The 16646-nt window shown below is 43.1% G+C and overlaps 1 protein-coding gene across 2 annotated transcripts in view; it reads left to right on the forward strand.

The window, feature by feature from the left end:
• The window catches only part of LOC119941945 (sodium/glucose cotransporter 1-like), a 65200-nt gene that overhangs the window by 16148 nt on the left and 32406 nt on the right, over positions 1 to 16646 (forward strand). For both annotated transcript variants that reach the window (XM_038762518.1, XM_038762519.1), the window contains exons 3-8: positions 3025 to 3129; positions 4287 to 4346; positions 6565 to 6669; positions 8282 to 8387; positions 10113 to 10193; positions 12013 to 12233. In XM_038762518.1, the coding sequence (XP_038618446.1) occupies positions 3025 to 3129; positions 4287 to 4346; positions 6565 to 6669; positions 8282 to 8387; positions 10113 to 10193; positions 12013 to 12233 (678 nt within the window). The remainder of the gene's footprint in view (positions 1 to 3024; positions 3130 to 4286; positions 4347 to 6564; positions 6670 to 8281; positions 8388 to 10112; positions 10194 to 12012; positions 12234 to 16646) is intronic.

The following is a 16646-nucleotide window of genomic DNA, read 5'->3' on the forward strand; positions in this document are numbered from 1 at the left end:
GTGATTTGGGGAGGGTTTTGAAGATGGGGAGAATGGCGGATGTTAGATATGAACGGGGAGGGAGTTCCAGGCCAGAAGGAGTACATGGGCAAGGGATCAGCACTGGATTAGACAAGATTGAGGTACAGGGAGTTTGTTAATGTTAGAGCAGCAAAGTGGACAGAATGGGTTGTAGTAAATCAGTGGTGTAAGGAAGGAGGGGGATAGAGAGCTGATTGAATACCTTAAATCTGATGGCATGATGATGTTGATGGTATTTAAGTGCTTACTGTGTGCCAAACACTGTTCTAAGCACTGGGTATGGAGCATGGCCTAGTGGAAAGAGCACAGACTTGAGCGTTAATGGCTGTGGGTTCTAACCCAGCTTCGCACCTTGGGCAAATTATTCATTTCTCCATGCCTCAGTTTCCTCATATGTAGAATGGGGATTCAACACATGTCCCCCCTCCCTATTAGCTTGTAACCTTAATGAGGATTCCTCATCGGGGTTACATAAGGGTTATTCCTTAAGGACGGCTTCAAAGTACTCAGCCACCTTGCCCCCTTCTACTGTACATGGTTGCTTTTTTACTATAACCCAGTTTGCCCGCTTTGCTCCTCTAATGTCAACCAACTCACTGCATCTCAATCTCACCTATCTCTTTTTTAAGGTATTTGTTAAGTGTTTACTATGTGCCAGGCACAGTACTAAGCTGAGGTAGGTGCAAGATAATCAGGTTGGACACAGTCCCCGTGCCACATGGGGCTCCCAGTCTTAATCCCCATTTTATAGATGAGGTAACTGAGGCACAGAGAAGTTAAGTGACTTGCCCAAGGTCACACAGCAGGCAGGTAGTGGAGCTGATATTAGAATACAGGTCCTTCTGACTCCCAAGCCACGCTGCTTCTGCTTGCTCTGCAAGCAAGAGCTCCTGCCTCTGGCTTGGAACACCCTCTCTCTTCATATCTGACAGACGATCACTCTCCCCATCTTCAGTCAATCAATCAATCAACAGTATTTATTGAGCACTTACTATGTGCAGAGCACTCACTAAGTTCTTGGGAGAGTATAATACAACAGAATTAGCAGATATGCGCTCTTCAAAGCCTAATTGAAGGTACATCTTCAAGAGGCCTTCCCTGACTATGCTCTCATTTCCCCTTCTCCCACTCCCGTGTGTGTTACCCTTGTTTGGATTTTCACCCTTTATTCACCCTCTCTCAGCCCCAAAGCACAGAATGGAGAAGCAGCGTGGCTCAGTGGAAAAAACATGGGCTTTGGAGTCAGAAGTCATGGGTTCAAATCCCGGCTCCACCAATTGTCAGCTGTGTGACTTTGGGCAAGTCACAATTTCTCTGTGCCTCAGTTCCCTCATCTGTAAAATGGGGATTAAGACTGTGAGCCCCCTGTGAGACAACCTGATCACCTTGTAACCTCCCCAGTGGTTAGAACAGTGCTTTGCATATAGTAAGTGCTTAATAAATGCCATTATTATTACTATTATGCATCTAGTTATAATTTATTTATAAATAAATATAGATATTTATTATATATAAATATAAAATGTATAACTACAAATTTGTATAAAAATATATTTATATTTAGAGGCTGTCTCCCCCTTTAGACTGTTAGCTCAATGTGGCAAGGGAATTTATCTACCAACTCCATTATATTGTACTATCCCAAGTGCTTAGTCCAGTGCTCTGCACACAATAAGCACTCACTGAATACAATTGATTGATTGAATGAGAGACAGGAACCATGTCCTAACAGATTATCTTGTATCTACCCCAATGCTTAGTACAGTGCGTGGCACACAGTAAGCAGGAATATCACAGTTGTTATTATGGTAGGTTTAGGTTTCAAGGTCATAAAGCAGATTGAACCCTTAATTATCCTGGGTACCTTCAGTTTAGTCAGAATCTTGATGCTGTATTGGCATCTAGCTCTGCCTTTGAGCCTCCCAGACTAATCTCGATTTGATTTTCTATCTCTTTGTCATTTCATGCATCACTGAACAATGCACTTCCTGGGTAACAAAATTCAGTGATAGAATTTAAATCTGTGTCACTGATGTTAATCCATCAATGGTATTTTTTGAGCAAGCCCTTACTGTATGCAAAGCATAGCGTTAAGCGCTTGAGAGAGTACACTAGAATTAGGGGATATAATGTTGAACCTTGGTTGGGTGTAAGCTGTACTGAGTATACCTCTGCCTTCTTCAGGCTAATTGTCAATTCTTAGTGTTTTGCAGATTCTGGGCAGTAGTTCATCATAACAAACTGAAAATACTGCCATATGTATCATAGCTTCCAAGTCCCCTGGTGTGAAGAAGGACCCAGGCATTAACTGGCTAAGGGGACTGTGCAATGAGAAGTATATATGTGGCATGTACCATCCTGTGCCTCATCAGAACCCCCTTCTTACCAATCTGCCTCCTGGAACAGCAGAATCAAAGTGATAATGGTCATAAAGGGGAGTTTTTTGTTGGCCTTTCCTCTTCTCTGTAACCTACCAACTGCTGTGCTTCTTAATCACTGGTGTTTATTGAGTGCAGTATTAAGTGCTTGGGAACATGAAATATAATAGAGTTAGTAGACATGATCCCTGTCTCCTGTAGACTCCAAACTCGTTGTGGGCAGGGAATGTGTCTCGTTGTGTTGTACTCTCCCAAGCACTTAGTAAAGTGCCCTGCACCCAGTAAGTGCTCAATCAATTCGATTGATTGAGTCCCCACAAGGCACTTAGAATCTAAAGGAGAAGCTTTAAGGATAAATGATCCTGGCATACAGAATTCAAAGGGAAGGACTGATCACTGTCTTTCTTTTCCCATCTTGTATTCTTTCTGGTTTCTCTTTATTCCTCCCTGTATTATGTACAGTCCTTATTTGGAGAAAGAATAGGAAGGTTTGAGTGGCAAAAACCCACAAGTCAGATAGGATGCCCCATTTGTGAAAAAGAAAAACTCAATACGAGTCTGTAAATCAGGAGATCTTATAAGTTGGACAGGGGTTCTCATCTTCATTCAATCTGTTTACTTCCAGATTGGTGCTTCCTTGTTTGCCAGTAACATTGGTGCTGGACATTTCGTGGGCCTGGCTGGGACGGGAGCGGCTTCAGGCATTGCTATCGGAGCTTTCGAATGGAACGTAAGTGGTGATGATGTAGTCTCCCTCTTCAGGCCCCACCTAAGCTAGGTTGTATGTGGGCAGGTCATAATGGGAATAGTTCCTAAAAGGGGACAAGGTGAGAGGGGAACGAAGCGAGAGGCAGAGAGCGGGGAAAGAGGAAGAGGGAAGCGGGGGAGAGGGAGCGAAGGAAAATGGGGGAAGCGGGAAAGGTAAAGGGGGGAAAGGTAGAGAGGACTCAGGCGTGGCCACTGTTGCATCTTCTGCTGTCTGCGACCATTGCAACCCTCCCAAGTAAGTTCAATATTTTGATCCAAGATGGACCAATTGAGCCAGGGCTGCTGCTGCTTTCATTTGAGTGGCAGCAGCAGATATTGATGGCCTCAATTCTACAAATAGGGCTGCCACGACCACCCTCGGTCTCAGAGGGGCCCAGCTTAAAGATGCCTTTTTCCTGCATTCCACCTAGCTTCTCCCCCATACGTAAGAAAGGACATGAATGCTGGTATGAGCTTATGGTGCTTGCCCTAATTTATACCTCCCATTGATGTGCCATGAGAGCATTTCAACCAGACTTTTTTTTTTTTTGAAGAGACAGCAGCCCATAAATGTGCCCTAAAGAACCTAAAGTGGACCGTGGGACAGATAGAATCTTAAATTTCTATATTTAAGGGTATCTGATCACCTTATCCCCTTTCTTACCCCAAGCCCACTAATATATTTTTGAGTTTACAGACTTAGTTATTTCCTCTAATTTTTTCTGAAAAATTACATCATTCTTCAAAGGAAAAATTAGATATTGTGGGCTATATCATAGTGAAGTGGCCTCTGCAGGGGGAGAGGACTCTCAGGGACCATATAGGCTCTCCTTTTTCTCATCTCAAGATGGAACAGACTGAGGTAAGAGGGATTCCAAGCTATCATTTCAGACCTTCTGGGAAATGCAAATCAAGTTCATGTTCTTGGGCAGAAACAGAGAGAAAGACTGAACCGTAATTCTCTGTCCTATGAAAATAACATCCTCTCTCTCCTCCTCCCGAGCCCTCCCTCCCCCTCAGACCCCCAGCCTAGGGTTTGTATTTTCTGTACAGTGCAAGGTTCACCTGGAACATACCAAATAAATAAAAATGGATGACTGAAATGAAACCTGATATGGTTTCAACTCTTTTTGATTTCAGGCCCTGTTTTTGCTTGTTTTCCTGGGATGGATATTTGTCCCTATCTATATCAGGGCTGGGGTGAGTATCAGCCTTCAGTTACTCCTTTCTGTCTTGGGAGAGTTAAATATTTCTTCTGTCTTGTTCTGAAATGGGGTTTGTGTCATCCTTGAAGGAGTAGCAATCAATTATCCATTCAAGCCCTGTGCTAGGAGTTGAAGTGGGTGGGGAGAAAACTATGTGTGGTTACTGCCCCTAAGGAGTAATAGTAAGAGTTTGTATTGAGGACTCACTGGATTCATTGTATTGAACTAAATATCTGAGAAAGAACAACACAGAAAATTGACCCATTCTATGCCCCAAAAGAGTTTATACTTACAGGATTAGCACAACTATAGGCAAAATTAAAGTAGTAGAACAGAAAAGATGTAAAGGTTCAGGCAACCGAAGCAAATATACATGATTTTAGGTGGTAAGAATGTTCTGGAGTGATTAGAATGCTCAAAGGCAGGTGTAGGGGGGAAACCCCATGGAGAAGGTGGGTCTTTAAGCAGAGTTTGTGTGAGTGAACCGACAGTTATCATTAGGATGATTTTAAATTTCTGCATTAAACGTTAGAGATTCGGATTTTCCTTGTGGTTAGAGGTGGCATCTGTATCAGATTGTCTGCCTGATCGGTGTGTATTGAAGTTGTGCCTTTATTCATCTTCCAAGATGGTGGGTTAATATTTTCCACCTCTTTACCAATATTTATACTCTTCGTTCATGTTGTATGTGATCAATCAATCAGTTGTATTTATTGAGTGCTTACTGTGTGCAGAGCACTGTACTAAGCGCTTGGGAGAGTACACTATAACAGACACATTCCCTGCCCACAACACGCTTACAGTCTAGTTCTTGTGATGTACTTTCCATGTCCGTATCTCTTTGACATTGAGGACCTGAGTCATTCTTGAATTTCCCTGCCTTGGCCTCAGAGCCCCAGAAAATCTGGGACTGGGAAGAGCTCTGACCTGAACCAGGCTCCAGGAGAAGTGTTGGAAGTGGAGTAAGATGAAGTGGGATGCCATCCCACATCTTTTTAAAGAGAACCTGAAACATCTCTTAGAGGTTAAATTTACGTGTATAATTAAACTATACCACTTCCTGATTTCTCCAGGCGAAACAATGCACAGATTAACTCCTTTTATTTCTAACTTCCAACACTGCCTGGGAGGCTGGGAGGTGGGGCTTTTAAGCCTGCATGACACTTTCCACTTATCGGGAGTGTTTTGTGGTCTAGCCTTCTCTCTGATCTCCCATCCTCGTGTCTCTCTCCACTTCAATCCATACTTCATGCTGCTGCCTGGATTATCTTTGTCCAGAAACGCTCTGGACATATTACTCCCCTCCTCAAAAAACCTCCAATGGCTACCGATCAATCTGCGCATCAGGCAGAAACTCCTCACCCTGGGCTTCAAGGCTCTCCATCACCTCGCCCCCTCCTACCTCACCTCCCTTCTCTCCTTCTACTGCCCAGCCCGCACCCTCCGCTCCTCCACCACTAATCTCCTCACTGTACCTCGCTCTCGCCTGTCCTGCCATCGACCCCCGGCCCACGTCATCCCCCGGGCCTGGAATGCCCTCCCTCTGCCCATCCGCCAAGCTAGCTCTCTTCCTCCCTTCAAGGCCCTGCTGAGAGCTCACCTCCTCCAGGAGGCCTTCCCAGACTGAGCCCCTTCTTTCCTCTCCCCCTCGTCCCCCTCTCCATCTCCCCGTCTTACCTCCTTCCCTTCCCCACAGCACCTGTATATATGTATATATGGTTGTACATATTTATTACTCTATTTATTTATTTATTTATTTTACTTGTACATTTCTATCCTACTTATTTTATTTTGTTGGTATGTTTGGTTCTGTTCTCTGTCTCCCCCTCTTAGACTGTGAGCCCACTGTTGGGTAGGGACTGTCTCTATGTGATGCCAATTTGTACTTCCCAAGCGCTTAGTACAGTGCTCTGCACATAGTAAGCGCTCAATAAATACGATTGATTGATTGATTGATTGATTGTGGTCCATTTAGATTGTGAGCATTTGGGATATCTTCAGGCATCCTTGGACTACTGGGATATCTTCAGGCATCCTTGGACTTCTGCACAAGTTCAGTGCATCAGTCATGGATGTCCAGCCATACTTCCTTGAGTTGCTGTGATTGTCAGGGGTTACAGTTTTCCTGGCCCCAGGAAGCCTGAACCAGGGCTTTCTCTGAAGATCTCATTGTGTAAGTTCTCCAGGGGTGACCCTTTGTGCCTACTATACAGGTGGTGACTATGCCGGAATATCTGAAGAAGCGATTTGGTGGTCAACGGATTCAGATCTACCTGTCCACTCTTTCTCTGCTTCTCTACATTTTCACCAAGATCTCAGTGAGTCAAACTTTGGGATCCTTAAGATGATAATTTTCTTTAACAAAGAGGGGAAGATAAAAGAGACCGACTTTACAATTTTAAATTGACTTCCTGGGGCACTGATCTACTTAGTTGTCCCACCGACCCCTCAAATTTAACACGCCCAGAACAGAACTCCTCATATTCCCACCCAATTCTTGTCCTCCCCATGACTTTCACATCACTGTAGACAGCAACACCACCCTCTCTCTCACAAGCCCATAACTTTGGTGTTATCTTCAACTCATCTCTCTCATTCAGCGCACATATTCAATCTGTCACCATATCCTCTCTGTTCAACCTTCAAAATATCATTATACTCCACCCTTTCCTCTCCATCCAAACTGCTACCACTTAGCCTATTTGATCTTGATTACTGTATCAGCCTCCTTGCTGACTCTCTTGCCTCCTCTCTCTTTCCACTTCAGTACAAGCTTCACTCTGCTGACCAGATCATTTTTCTACAGAACTGCTCAATCCATGTTTCCCCACTCCTCAAGAACCTCCAGTGGTTGCCCATCCACCTCCACATCACATAGAAACTCCTTAACATTGGCTTTAAACCACTCAGTGACCTTGTCCCTTCCTACCTTGCCCCTCTGATTTCCTACTATAACCCAGCCTTCACACTTCACTCCTCTAATTCCAACAAATTCATTGAACCTCGAACTCTTCTATCTTATTGCTGACCCGCAACCCACATCCTGCCTCAGACCTCCCTCTTCGTATCCATCAATCACTCTCCCCACCTTCAAAACTCATCTCCTCCAAGAGGCCTTCCCCCATTAAGACCTCATTTCCTTTTCTCTCACTCCCTTCTTTGTCAACCTTGCCTTTGGATATGTACCCTTTATTCTCCCCACCCCTCTCAGCCCCCTGCACTTAATGTACATATCCATAATTTAATTTTATTAATGTCTGTCTCCCCCACTAGACTGTAAGCTTGTTATGAGCAGGGAGTGTGTCTGCCAACTCGGTTATATTGCACTCTCCCAAGCACTTAGTACATTGCTCTGCATGCAGGAAGTGTTGAGTAAATATAATTGATTGATTGAAGAGCATAGGAGAATACAAAATGTCATTTGAGTAACACCGATGGTCCTTCAAGAGCAATATACTGGCAACAGCACAAGCAGCTTGAACACTTGGGGGAATAGTGTGATGATTTCCTGCCTTGTCAACTATTCCAATGTTAGGGAGGTACTATGTTCTTATATCCCAAATTTTCCCTGACAACTACCTATTTTTCCATCTAGTAGCCCATTATGTGTCTTTCACCCTAATTTTGAGTCTCTTGATATTTTTGGCACTCACAACGTCTTGAGAATACTACCTGCTGTGTGAAAAAGTACTATATTTTTGTATTTACCACTGCTTCAATAGGTATCCTGTTGTCCTAGTGCCATGTAATCTGATGGGCAAGTTCTTAAAATGTCTGAAAACCCTTACCATATATTTTTCACAAGGCACTGCCCTCTAGATGGCTATGTTGAATCATCCCTTATGCCAAATCATTTTCTTCCAAATGTGATCCCTCAATTGCAACTTTCTTACTTCATCCTCAAAGCTGACATTTTCCCCCCTTTTCCAGGCTGACATATTCTCTGGAGCCATGTTCATTAAAATGGCCCTGGGGCTGGATATTTACTTGGCTGTATTCCTCTTGCTGGCTGTGACTGGCGTATATACTGTTACAGGTGAGTTTGCACCTTTTCATGAACTTGGTTTGATTCTAAGGGACAGCACATCATCCTATTCAGACTCCCTGAGCTCACGTAGAAGAGAAGGGGGTTGTACCCCTTTTATTGTGTGTGTGCGGCCACATGTTTTTCACAGGCTTTTGAGGAAGAATGACCTGGCGCTACCCTAGTCATGGTAATAATAATAACAATGATGGTATTTAAGCGCTTACTATGTGCCAGGCACTGTTCTAAACTCTGGGGTAGATACCTGGTAATTAGGTTGGACCCAGCCCCCGACCCATATGAGGCTCACATTCTTAATCCCCATTTTACAGATGAGGTAACTGAAGGTATATTGCTTTCTAGCTCTCCTAAGGAGAAATAATCACACTCATTTTAGGAAGCATATAATGTTTTCCTATTTCCCAACAGCAGTGCAATCTGAATATGGGGCAGACTTGTGTCTGGCTGGAGAGGAGATTATGGGAAAGCAGTTTAGCGGAGTTTACTCCGCTCTGGGTTAGCATGGCACCTACTAGTATTTAACAACAACAGTAACAACAACTGTGGTGTTTGTTAAGCACTTACTGTGTGCCAGGCACTGTACTACTAAGGGCTGGGGAAGATATAAAGTAACTGGGTTGGAGACAGTCCCTGTCCCACATTGAGTTTACAGTCTTAATCCCCATTTTACAGATGAAGTAACTGAGGCATAGAGAAGTAAAGTGATGTGCCCAAGGCCATACAGCAGATATGTGGTGAAGCTGGAATTAGAAGCCAGGGCCTTCTGACTCCCAGACGTGTGCTCTTTCAACTAATAATAATAATAATAATAATGGCATTTATTAAGCACTTACTATGTGCAAAGCACTGTTCTAAGCACTGGGGAGGTTACAAGGTGATCAGGTAATCCCACGGGGGGCTCACAGTCTTAACCCCCATTTTACAGATGAGGGAACTGAGGCACAGAGCAGTTAAATGATTTGCCCAAAGTCACACAGCTGACAAGTGGCAGAGCCAGGATTTGTACCCATGACCTCTGACTCCAAAGCCCGGGCTCTTTCCACTGAGCCACGCTGCTCCTCTTTAGCTACCATATTGTCCCTGATTTTTAGCCTGAGTCCCTCCCAGCCAGGTAGCATGGTGAGAGTAACTCAGAGGCATGGCAGGTAGCTTCCTCACTCCAGCTACTCAGTCACTCTGTCTGATGTGGAGTCTATATGTGTATCAGGGACCTTGAGAATGAGGCTTCCTCTCACCCTCACTGGGTTTCAGGGTTGGGCAGGAGAATTCTCTTGCCTGGGCCTGGCCCAAAGATTTGACGGGATTCTTTCACCTCTAGTGGGCTTTAGAGCTCACTCCCCCTACTCTCCTATGCTCTGATTCCAAGAAGGGCCTTTCTGACCTCTGCCAGGGCCTGACATTGGCCCCAGAATCAGCCAGAAAGGCTAGAGTCATCTCCCCCCACCACCACCACTGAAAGCAGATGTCTTCCCCCAATCCCATGACCCCTAAAAGTCACACCTCAAATTTGTGTGCCAAGTTGGAAAGTTGGCAGTCTTGGTGAGGGGGAAAAAATGGTTGGGAAGTGGGCAAAAATGCATATTTGGGAAATTCTTGAGAGATGTAAAGAAGCAAAATGGCAGAAACAAGAAAAAAAGATCCCTTAAAATATGTTTCCGAATTGGTTTCCTCAGAAGTTAGGACTAATCCTTTTCCAAAATTCTCTTTGTCTACTAGGTGGACTTGCCGCTGTTATATATACTGATACGCTACAGACTGTCATCATGTTGGTTGGGTCTCTTCTGCTTATGGGATTTGGTAAGTTGTCAGCAACGTTTGGGTGAAGTGGGAGATACTGGTTTTTTTTGGAGAGGGCTTGGCAAGTTGGAATGAAGCCGGGGTGATCTATTGCTTACTACACTGAACCAGGAGCCAAGAGGGCAGTATTCCATTACAATCATTCCCACCACTCCCTAAATGCCTCCTTGCCTCCATTTCTATACCTGCAAAAATGGGATAATAATATGACTCTGGGATCTTATTAATTGTTACAAAATGTCTCAGGATAATATTAATGGGTGACAAATTGGTATATGATGCTGTCCAATTCCATATGAGAAATTAAATTTCAAGAAGCCCTTGAGAAACTTTGTCGAATATTTTTAGCAGTGTGGGTTCTATATCCCTGTTGTTTATTGAGTTCTCTTGGGGATATCTAGGTGTCCTTGGACGGTAATGATCAGTAGCAATTAACAGGAAACCTGCACTAGATTCTTAGGTACAGGAAGTAGAAGTATAAGATTTGGCCCCAGCTCTTAAAGACAGGCAGGCACAAAATGCAGAGAGCAATCCATCAAAAATACTTATTGAGCAGTTAGTATTTGCAAACCATTGTTCTAAATATTTGGAATCAATCAATCATTTGTATTTATTGAGTGCTTACTGTGTGCAGAGCACTGTACTAAGCGCTTGGGAAGTACAAGTTGGTAACATATAGACACAGTCCCTACCCAACAGTGGGCTCACAGTCTAGTAGGGGGAGACAGAGAACAAAACCTAACATACTAACAAAATAAAATAAATAGAATAGATATGTACAAGTAAAGTAAATAAATAGAGTAATAAATATTCATTCATTCATTCAATCATTTATTGAGCGCTTACTGTGTGCAGAGCACTGTACTAAGCACTTGGGAAGTACAAATATGTGTGAGTACAACAGAAGCAAACAGCATGATCTCTGCCCTCAAGGAGTTTGCAATCTGGGATAGTGGGAGCAGGAGGGAAGAATAAGTATATATCTGGAAGTAGCAGGAGTATGGAAAGTTGAAATAAAGAAAATAAGTATCCTATGTAGCTTTGATAACTACCACCACTATACTAGTTGATATAAACAGCTCTCCCATTTCTAAAGTTTTCACTGCACATTTTGGATAGAATTCTATTGGGGAATTAAGGGCTGTTCTTCCAGTAATGCACAGCTGTCTGGATGTAAAATGATGCAATATCAGAAGAGGCCATTGGGTACATTTGCGTGGCACTGTTCAAGGCGTGTATACTGCACTGTCAGTTTTTCTTAATGTGGGTTCTTCAAGAATATAGCCCTGTGCTATCCGAGGACTGACTGTACTTAAGGGTGAAAATATAAGTGCTAAGGATGACTCGGGTTGACGCACCTTGGGGTGAGAGGAGAGGAAGTAGAAATAAGAACATAGATTTAGCTGGTGAAAGTAAAAGGAGACAATTAACCCGTTAAACAGATATATGCCAATACTTAAAAGGTACTTCATCCGACCCAATTTGCTGGTATCTACCCCAGTGCCTAGTACAATGCCTGACACATAGTGCTTAACAAATACCGCAGTTTAGAAGGATGGCTGATGGGACAATCTGGCCAGAGAGGTAGAGATTAGTTTGGGGGATTGCTTCCTGGAGAGGGGAGGGGCAGGATTTAATGGACGTGTGAGTGGGGAGAGAGTTTTCTACAGGAGGAATGGTATATGCAATAGGTTGGAAGTGGGAAAGTTGAGCATGAGATTCAGTTAATAAATGCTAATCACATTTTAGTGTATTATTGTTTGGATCTTCAGGTGTTTTAAGCTTCAGTAATGCTAATGAGTGCTATGGTATTTTTCAGCTTTTGCCAAAGTGGGAGGCTACCAGGGCATGGTAGAGAAGTACATGAAAGCTATTCCAAGCATCATCACATATGAAAACTCAACTATTGAAGCAAGTTGCTATTCTCCCCGGCAAGATGCCTTCCACATCTTCCGCGATCCCTTCACCGGTGACCTTCCCTGGCCTGGTCTTACCTTTGGACTGTCTATTCTCGCTCTCTGGTACTGGTGCACAGATCAGGTAATGTGGAGGACCTATAGTTGGAGCACAGGGGATAGTTTTAATTTTGTAAGAATTGACTTCTGTTTCCTTGTCACTCAATGGGACAGATCAATCCATCAATCACATATCTTGAGTGCTTACTGTGTGGGGAGCACTGTACTGAGTGCTTGGGAGAGTAAATTATAATAGAGTTGGGAGACCTCAAGGAGCCAACAAGTACTTGATGGACAGCATATTGGGTATACAGCACTGTTCTAAGTGCTTGGCTTAATGGTTAAAGAGTAGACCCAATCCCCCCTGGCTGGCTCAGGGTCTAAGTAGGGGGAGGGTAGCTACAATAAGGATACAGTTCAGTCAATAATGAAACGTTAAAAATCAGCAATCATCGTGTCAACAATGAAATCTCCACATAAAACTAGTCTACTAGAGAAGCAAACTACTTCTACTTCTAGAGAAGCAACATGGGCCTGGGACTCAGAAGGACCTGGATTCTAATCCTCGCTCTGTCACATGTCTGCTGTGTGACCTTGGTCAAGTCACTTCACTTCTCTGGGCCTCAGTTCCCTCACCTGTAAAATGGAGGTTAAGACTGTGAGCTCCAGGTGGGACAGGGATTGTGTCCAACCTGATTATCTTGTATCTACCCCAGTGCTTAGAACAGTGGTTGGCACATAGTAAGTGCTTAACAAGTGCCGTAATTAATTAATTAATCTATCTACCTAGGGATGGCAATCTTCAGATTGTTTTCAGGGAAACAATTCTTGGTGAGAAACATTAAGATGGTTTCCACCGAAGTTGTGCTTCTGCAGCAGATGTAGGGGGAAGCAGCTTGGCACAGTGGATAGAGAGCAGGCCTGGGAATCAGAGGTCATAGGTTCTAATCCCCGCTCCGCCACTTGTCTGCTGTGTGGTCTTAGGCAAGTCACTTCACTTCTCTGGGCCTCAGTTACCTCATCTGTAAAATGGGGATTGAGACGGTGAGCCTCATGTGGGACAGGGACTGTGTCCAACCCAATTTGCCTGTATACACCTCAGCGTTTAGTATAGTGCTTGGCACATAGTAAGCACTTAACAAATACCACAATTATTATTATTATTCACTCCCATGATGTCAGGTGGAGGGAAGGCAGCTTTTCCCTTTTCCAAGACCTTAGAAGCACAGAAGCTCACTCTCAGGACTCCTGCTTCTGTCATGAAACTGTATCCCTTAGGTGTAAAAGCAGTCAACCTTATTCCTGTCCACCTTCCCCTTTTATACAGGTCAAAGCCCGCTTCTCCTAGGAGGCATTTTCCTAGGTAATTTCATTTGTTCCACAATTCAGTTGCACAATCAGTGGCCACTGCTGCTATGGGCTTTCCAGCTGTTAGGCTCTTCTTTGGGCATTTTTTCTGATAGCTTCATTGCATTGTAATGACAGAATTACTTATAGCTCTTCACTCTGAGATAATACTGCAACGTTTACTTGGTCTGAATTAAGTCCCTCCTTTCCCCCTGAAGTATTGGACTCACTTGAATAGTGATTAAAGGCCATCACAACTTCACATTGGATGATGACTTTTTAAAACATAGATCAAAGCATGTGTCTAATTTATCAAAGTACCTTTGTGCTGAATAAGGTGAAAAAACCCTGAAAACTTAGTCCCGTATTTCCGTTTGATCACAGGCAAAACTCTAATTCCATGTCTTTCATTATTGCTATATATTTACATTAATATTTGATCATGTAGCTATATTATATTATCACTGCTTTTAGTACATTTATATATAGTTGTATGTATTTTATGTTGTAGTCCTTTTTTGGATCTTGGGAACACATTAATGCAATGTATTTTCTATGAGAAACCATTCTTTAATTTGCACTCTTTCACTAATGTAATATTTTACTGAAAATATTAAGAGCACTAGCCAGGCTTATAGTAATGTATCTACCTCAGCACTTAGCATAGTGCTGGACACACAGTAAGCACTTAATGAATGCCATCATTATTATTATAAGGCTTGGCCCTTCCACATCTGGGATTCTGTTGCCTGAATCTGAAGTCAGGCATTAATATAGCCAGAGGAAATATAAAGTAGAGTAACCTCGTTAATGGAGGTGAATGGAGAAGGCTCCTTATGAGGAGAGATTGAAAGAGTTAGGACTCTTCAGTCTGGAAAGGCGCAGGCTGAGCGAAGACATGATTGAAGTCGTGAAGAGTTTGGGCAGCGCAAACACAACACCAGTTCAAAGGGACATTCTTGAAGGTAGGAGGTTTAAAACAAACGAAAGGAAACATTCACCCAATGGAGAGAAAACGTCTAAAATTCCTTTGAGGGGTTTGGTAAAATTCATGGACAAGCAGTTCATAAGAGGTTACTAGAGGGAGAAGTAAGGATGTGGAGGACAGATATTAGTTTTTTACATCCCCAAAGAAAAGGATCAGTTTTAAGGGGGGTAAATCATGAAGCTCGTGAATAGGACAAGCACATCGGGGCAAGACACTACCCATTGAAGCGTGTAGGTGGTAGATTTAGAACAAACTGGAAGAAACACTTCTCACAAGGGGAGGTAATAAAATGGAATTTATTACAACAGGGAGTTATGCTGGTCAAAAAATACCCAGAATTTTGGAAAAAATTTATAGACCAAGAGGTCCCAGAGTGTTACTAAAGGGAATTGTTAAGGTGGAACAGGGAAAAAAAAAATGAGACTTCTTGGTGATATATCTGTGAGCCCGTTATTGAGTAGGGACCGTCTCTATGTGTTGCCGACTTGTACTTCCCAAGCGCTTAGTACTGTCTCTGCACACAGTAAGCGCTCAATAAATACGATTGAATGAGTGACTGAATGAACTATTGGGATAGATGTCAGGAAGAGTAACCATTACACAGATGTCCTCTGGCAGTTATAGTATTGGGTTGATGGACCATTAGCCTGATCTAGTAATGACATTTTGTATGTCCTTATGGTTTCAATTATTATGTTCAATTATTTCATCTATGTATATGTTTTTGTTAATTATATATCTCATACCATGATGAATGAATACCATGGTCACCAGAAGCTAAATTACAAGAGGACCCATCAGAAGCCTTCAGTTGGGCTCTCGCAAGGTTCAAGCCTTTAATTTTATATATTTGTGGAGATCATTTGTTTTTCACAAACCTTTAGAGGAATTCAGGGAGACTAGAAGGAGGCTGTGATCAAATGGAGCCCTTTGGCGGGGAGATTTTGTTTGGTGAGTTGTTGCCTCATTACTCTCCTCCATAGGTGTTTGAGTCTTACCTCTTCCCAAGTGTTTGTTCTTTCTCTCATCTATCTTACCTTCTAAAGCAGTTCTGTTCTTTCTGCCTTTCCCCCTCCCAGTTCCCATTAGTCTCCTGCCTCCTCCTCATTGATTCAGAGATGCATTATTGTTCTACTTGGGTCAAACTCCTTACCCCTAAGAGATTCATTCATTCATTCATTCAATCGTATTTATTGAGCGCTTACTGTGTGCAGAGCACAGTACTAAGCGCTTGGGAAGTACAAGTTGGCAACATATAGAGATGGTCCCTACCCAACAGCGGGCTTACAGTCTAGAAGGGGGAGACAGAGAACAAAACAAAACATATTAACAAAATAAAATAAATATGTACAAATAAAATAAATAAATAGAGTAAATGACCCCCATCTATTCCTGCCCACTCCCAAAGATGTCTGCAGTGGTTTAATAATGATAATAATAATAATAATGATGGCACTTAAGTGCTTACTATGTGCAAAGCACTGTTCTAAGCACTAGGAGGGTTACAAGGTGATCAGGTTGTCCCATGGGGGGCTCACAGTCTTAATCCCCATTTTACTGATGAGGTAACTGAGGCACAGAGAAGTTAAGTGACTTGCCCAAAATCACAAAGCTGACAATTGGCAGAGCCAGGATTTGAACTCATGACCTCTGACTCCAAAGCCCATGCTCTTTCCACTGAGCCACGCTGGTTTCTTTGAGTTTTTTGGTGATGGGATGGGATTAGAAAAGATGTTAAGATCCATGGAGGCTGCCAAGGAAAGGATTGATAACTGAGTAGATGATGATGATGATGGTATTTGTTAAGCGCTTACTATGTGCAAAGCACTGTTCTAAGCGCTGGGGGGGATACAAGGTGATCAAGGTGTCCCATGTGGGGCTCACAGTCTTCATCCCCATTTTACAGATAGGGGAACTGAGGCTCTGAGAATTTAAGTGACTTGCCTAAGGTCACACAGCAGACATGTGACGAGTCGGGATTCGAACCCATGACCTCTGACTCCAAAGCCCGTGCTCTTGCCACTGAGCCACGCTGCTTCTCAATGAATGAAGTATGAAGATGAATGAAGTAATTCTCATTTCTGACACAGTCTTCCATCGGGAGCTCTTCTGAATGGAAAAATCTGTGATGGGGGAAGAAACTTTCCCCTTTTTCATTAAACA

Source organism: Tachyglossus aculeatus, chromosome 21, assembly GCF_015852505.1.
Source record: "Tachyglossus aculeatus isolate mTacAcu1 chromosome 21, mTacAcu1.pri, whole genome shotgun sequence".
NCBI lineage: Eukaryota > Metazoa > Chordata > Mammalia > Monotremata > Tachyglossidae > Tachyglossus > Tachyglossus aculeatus.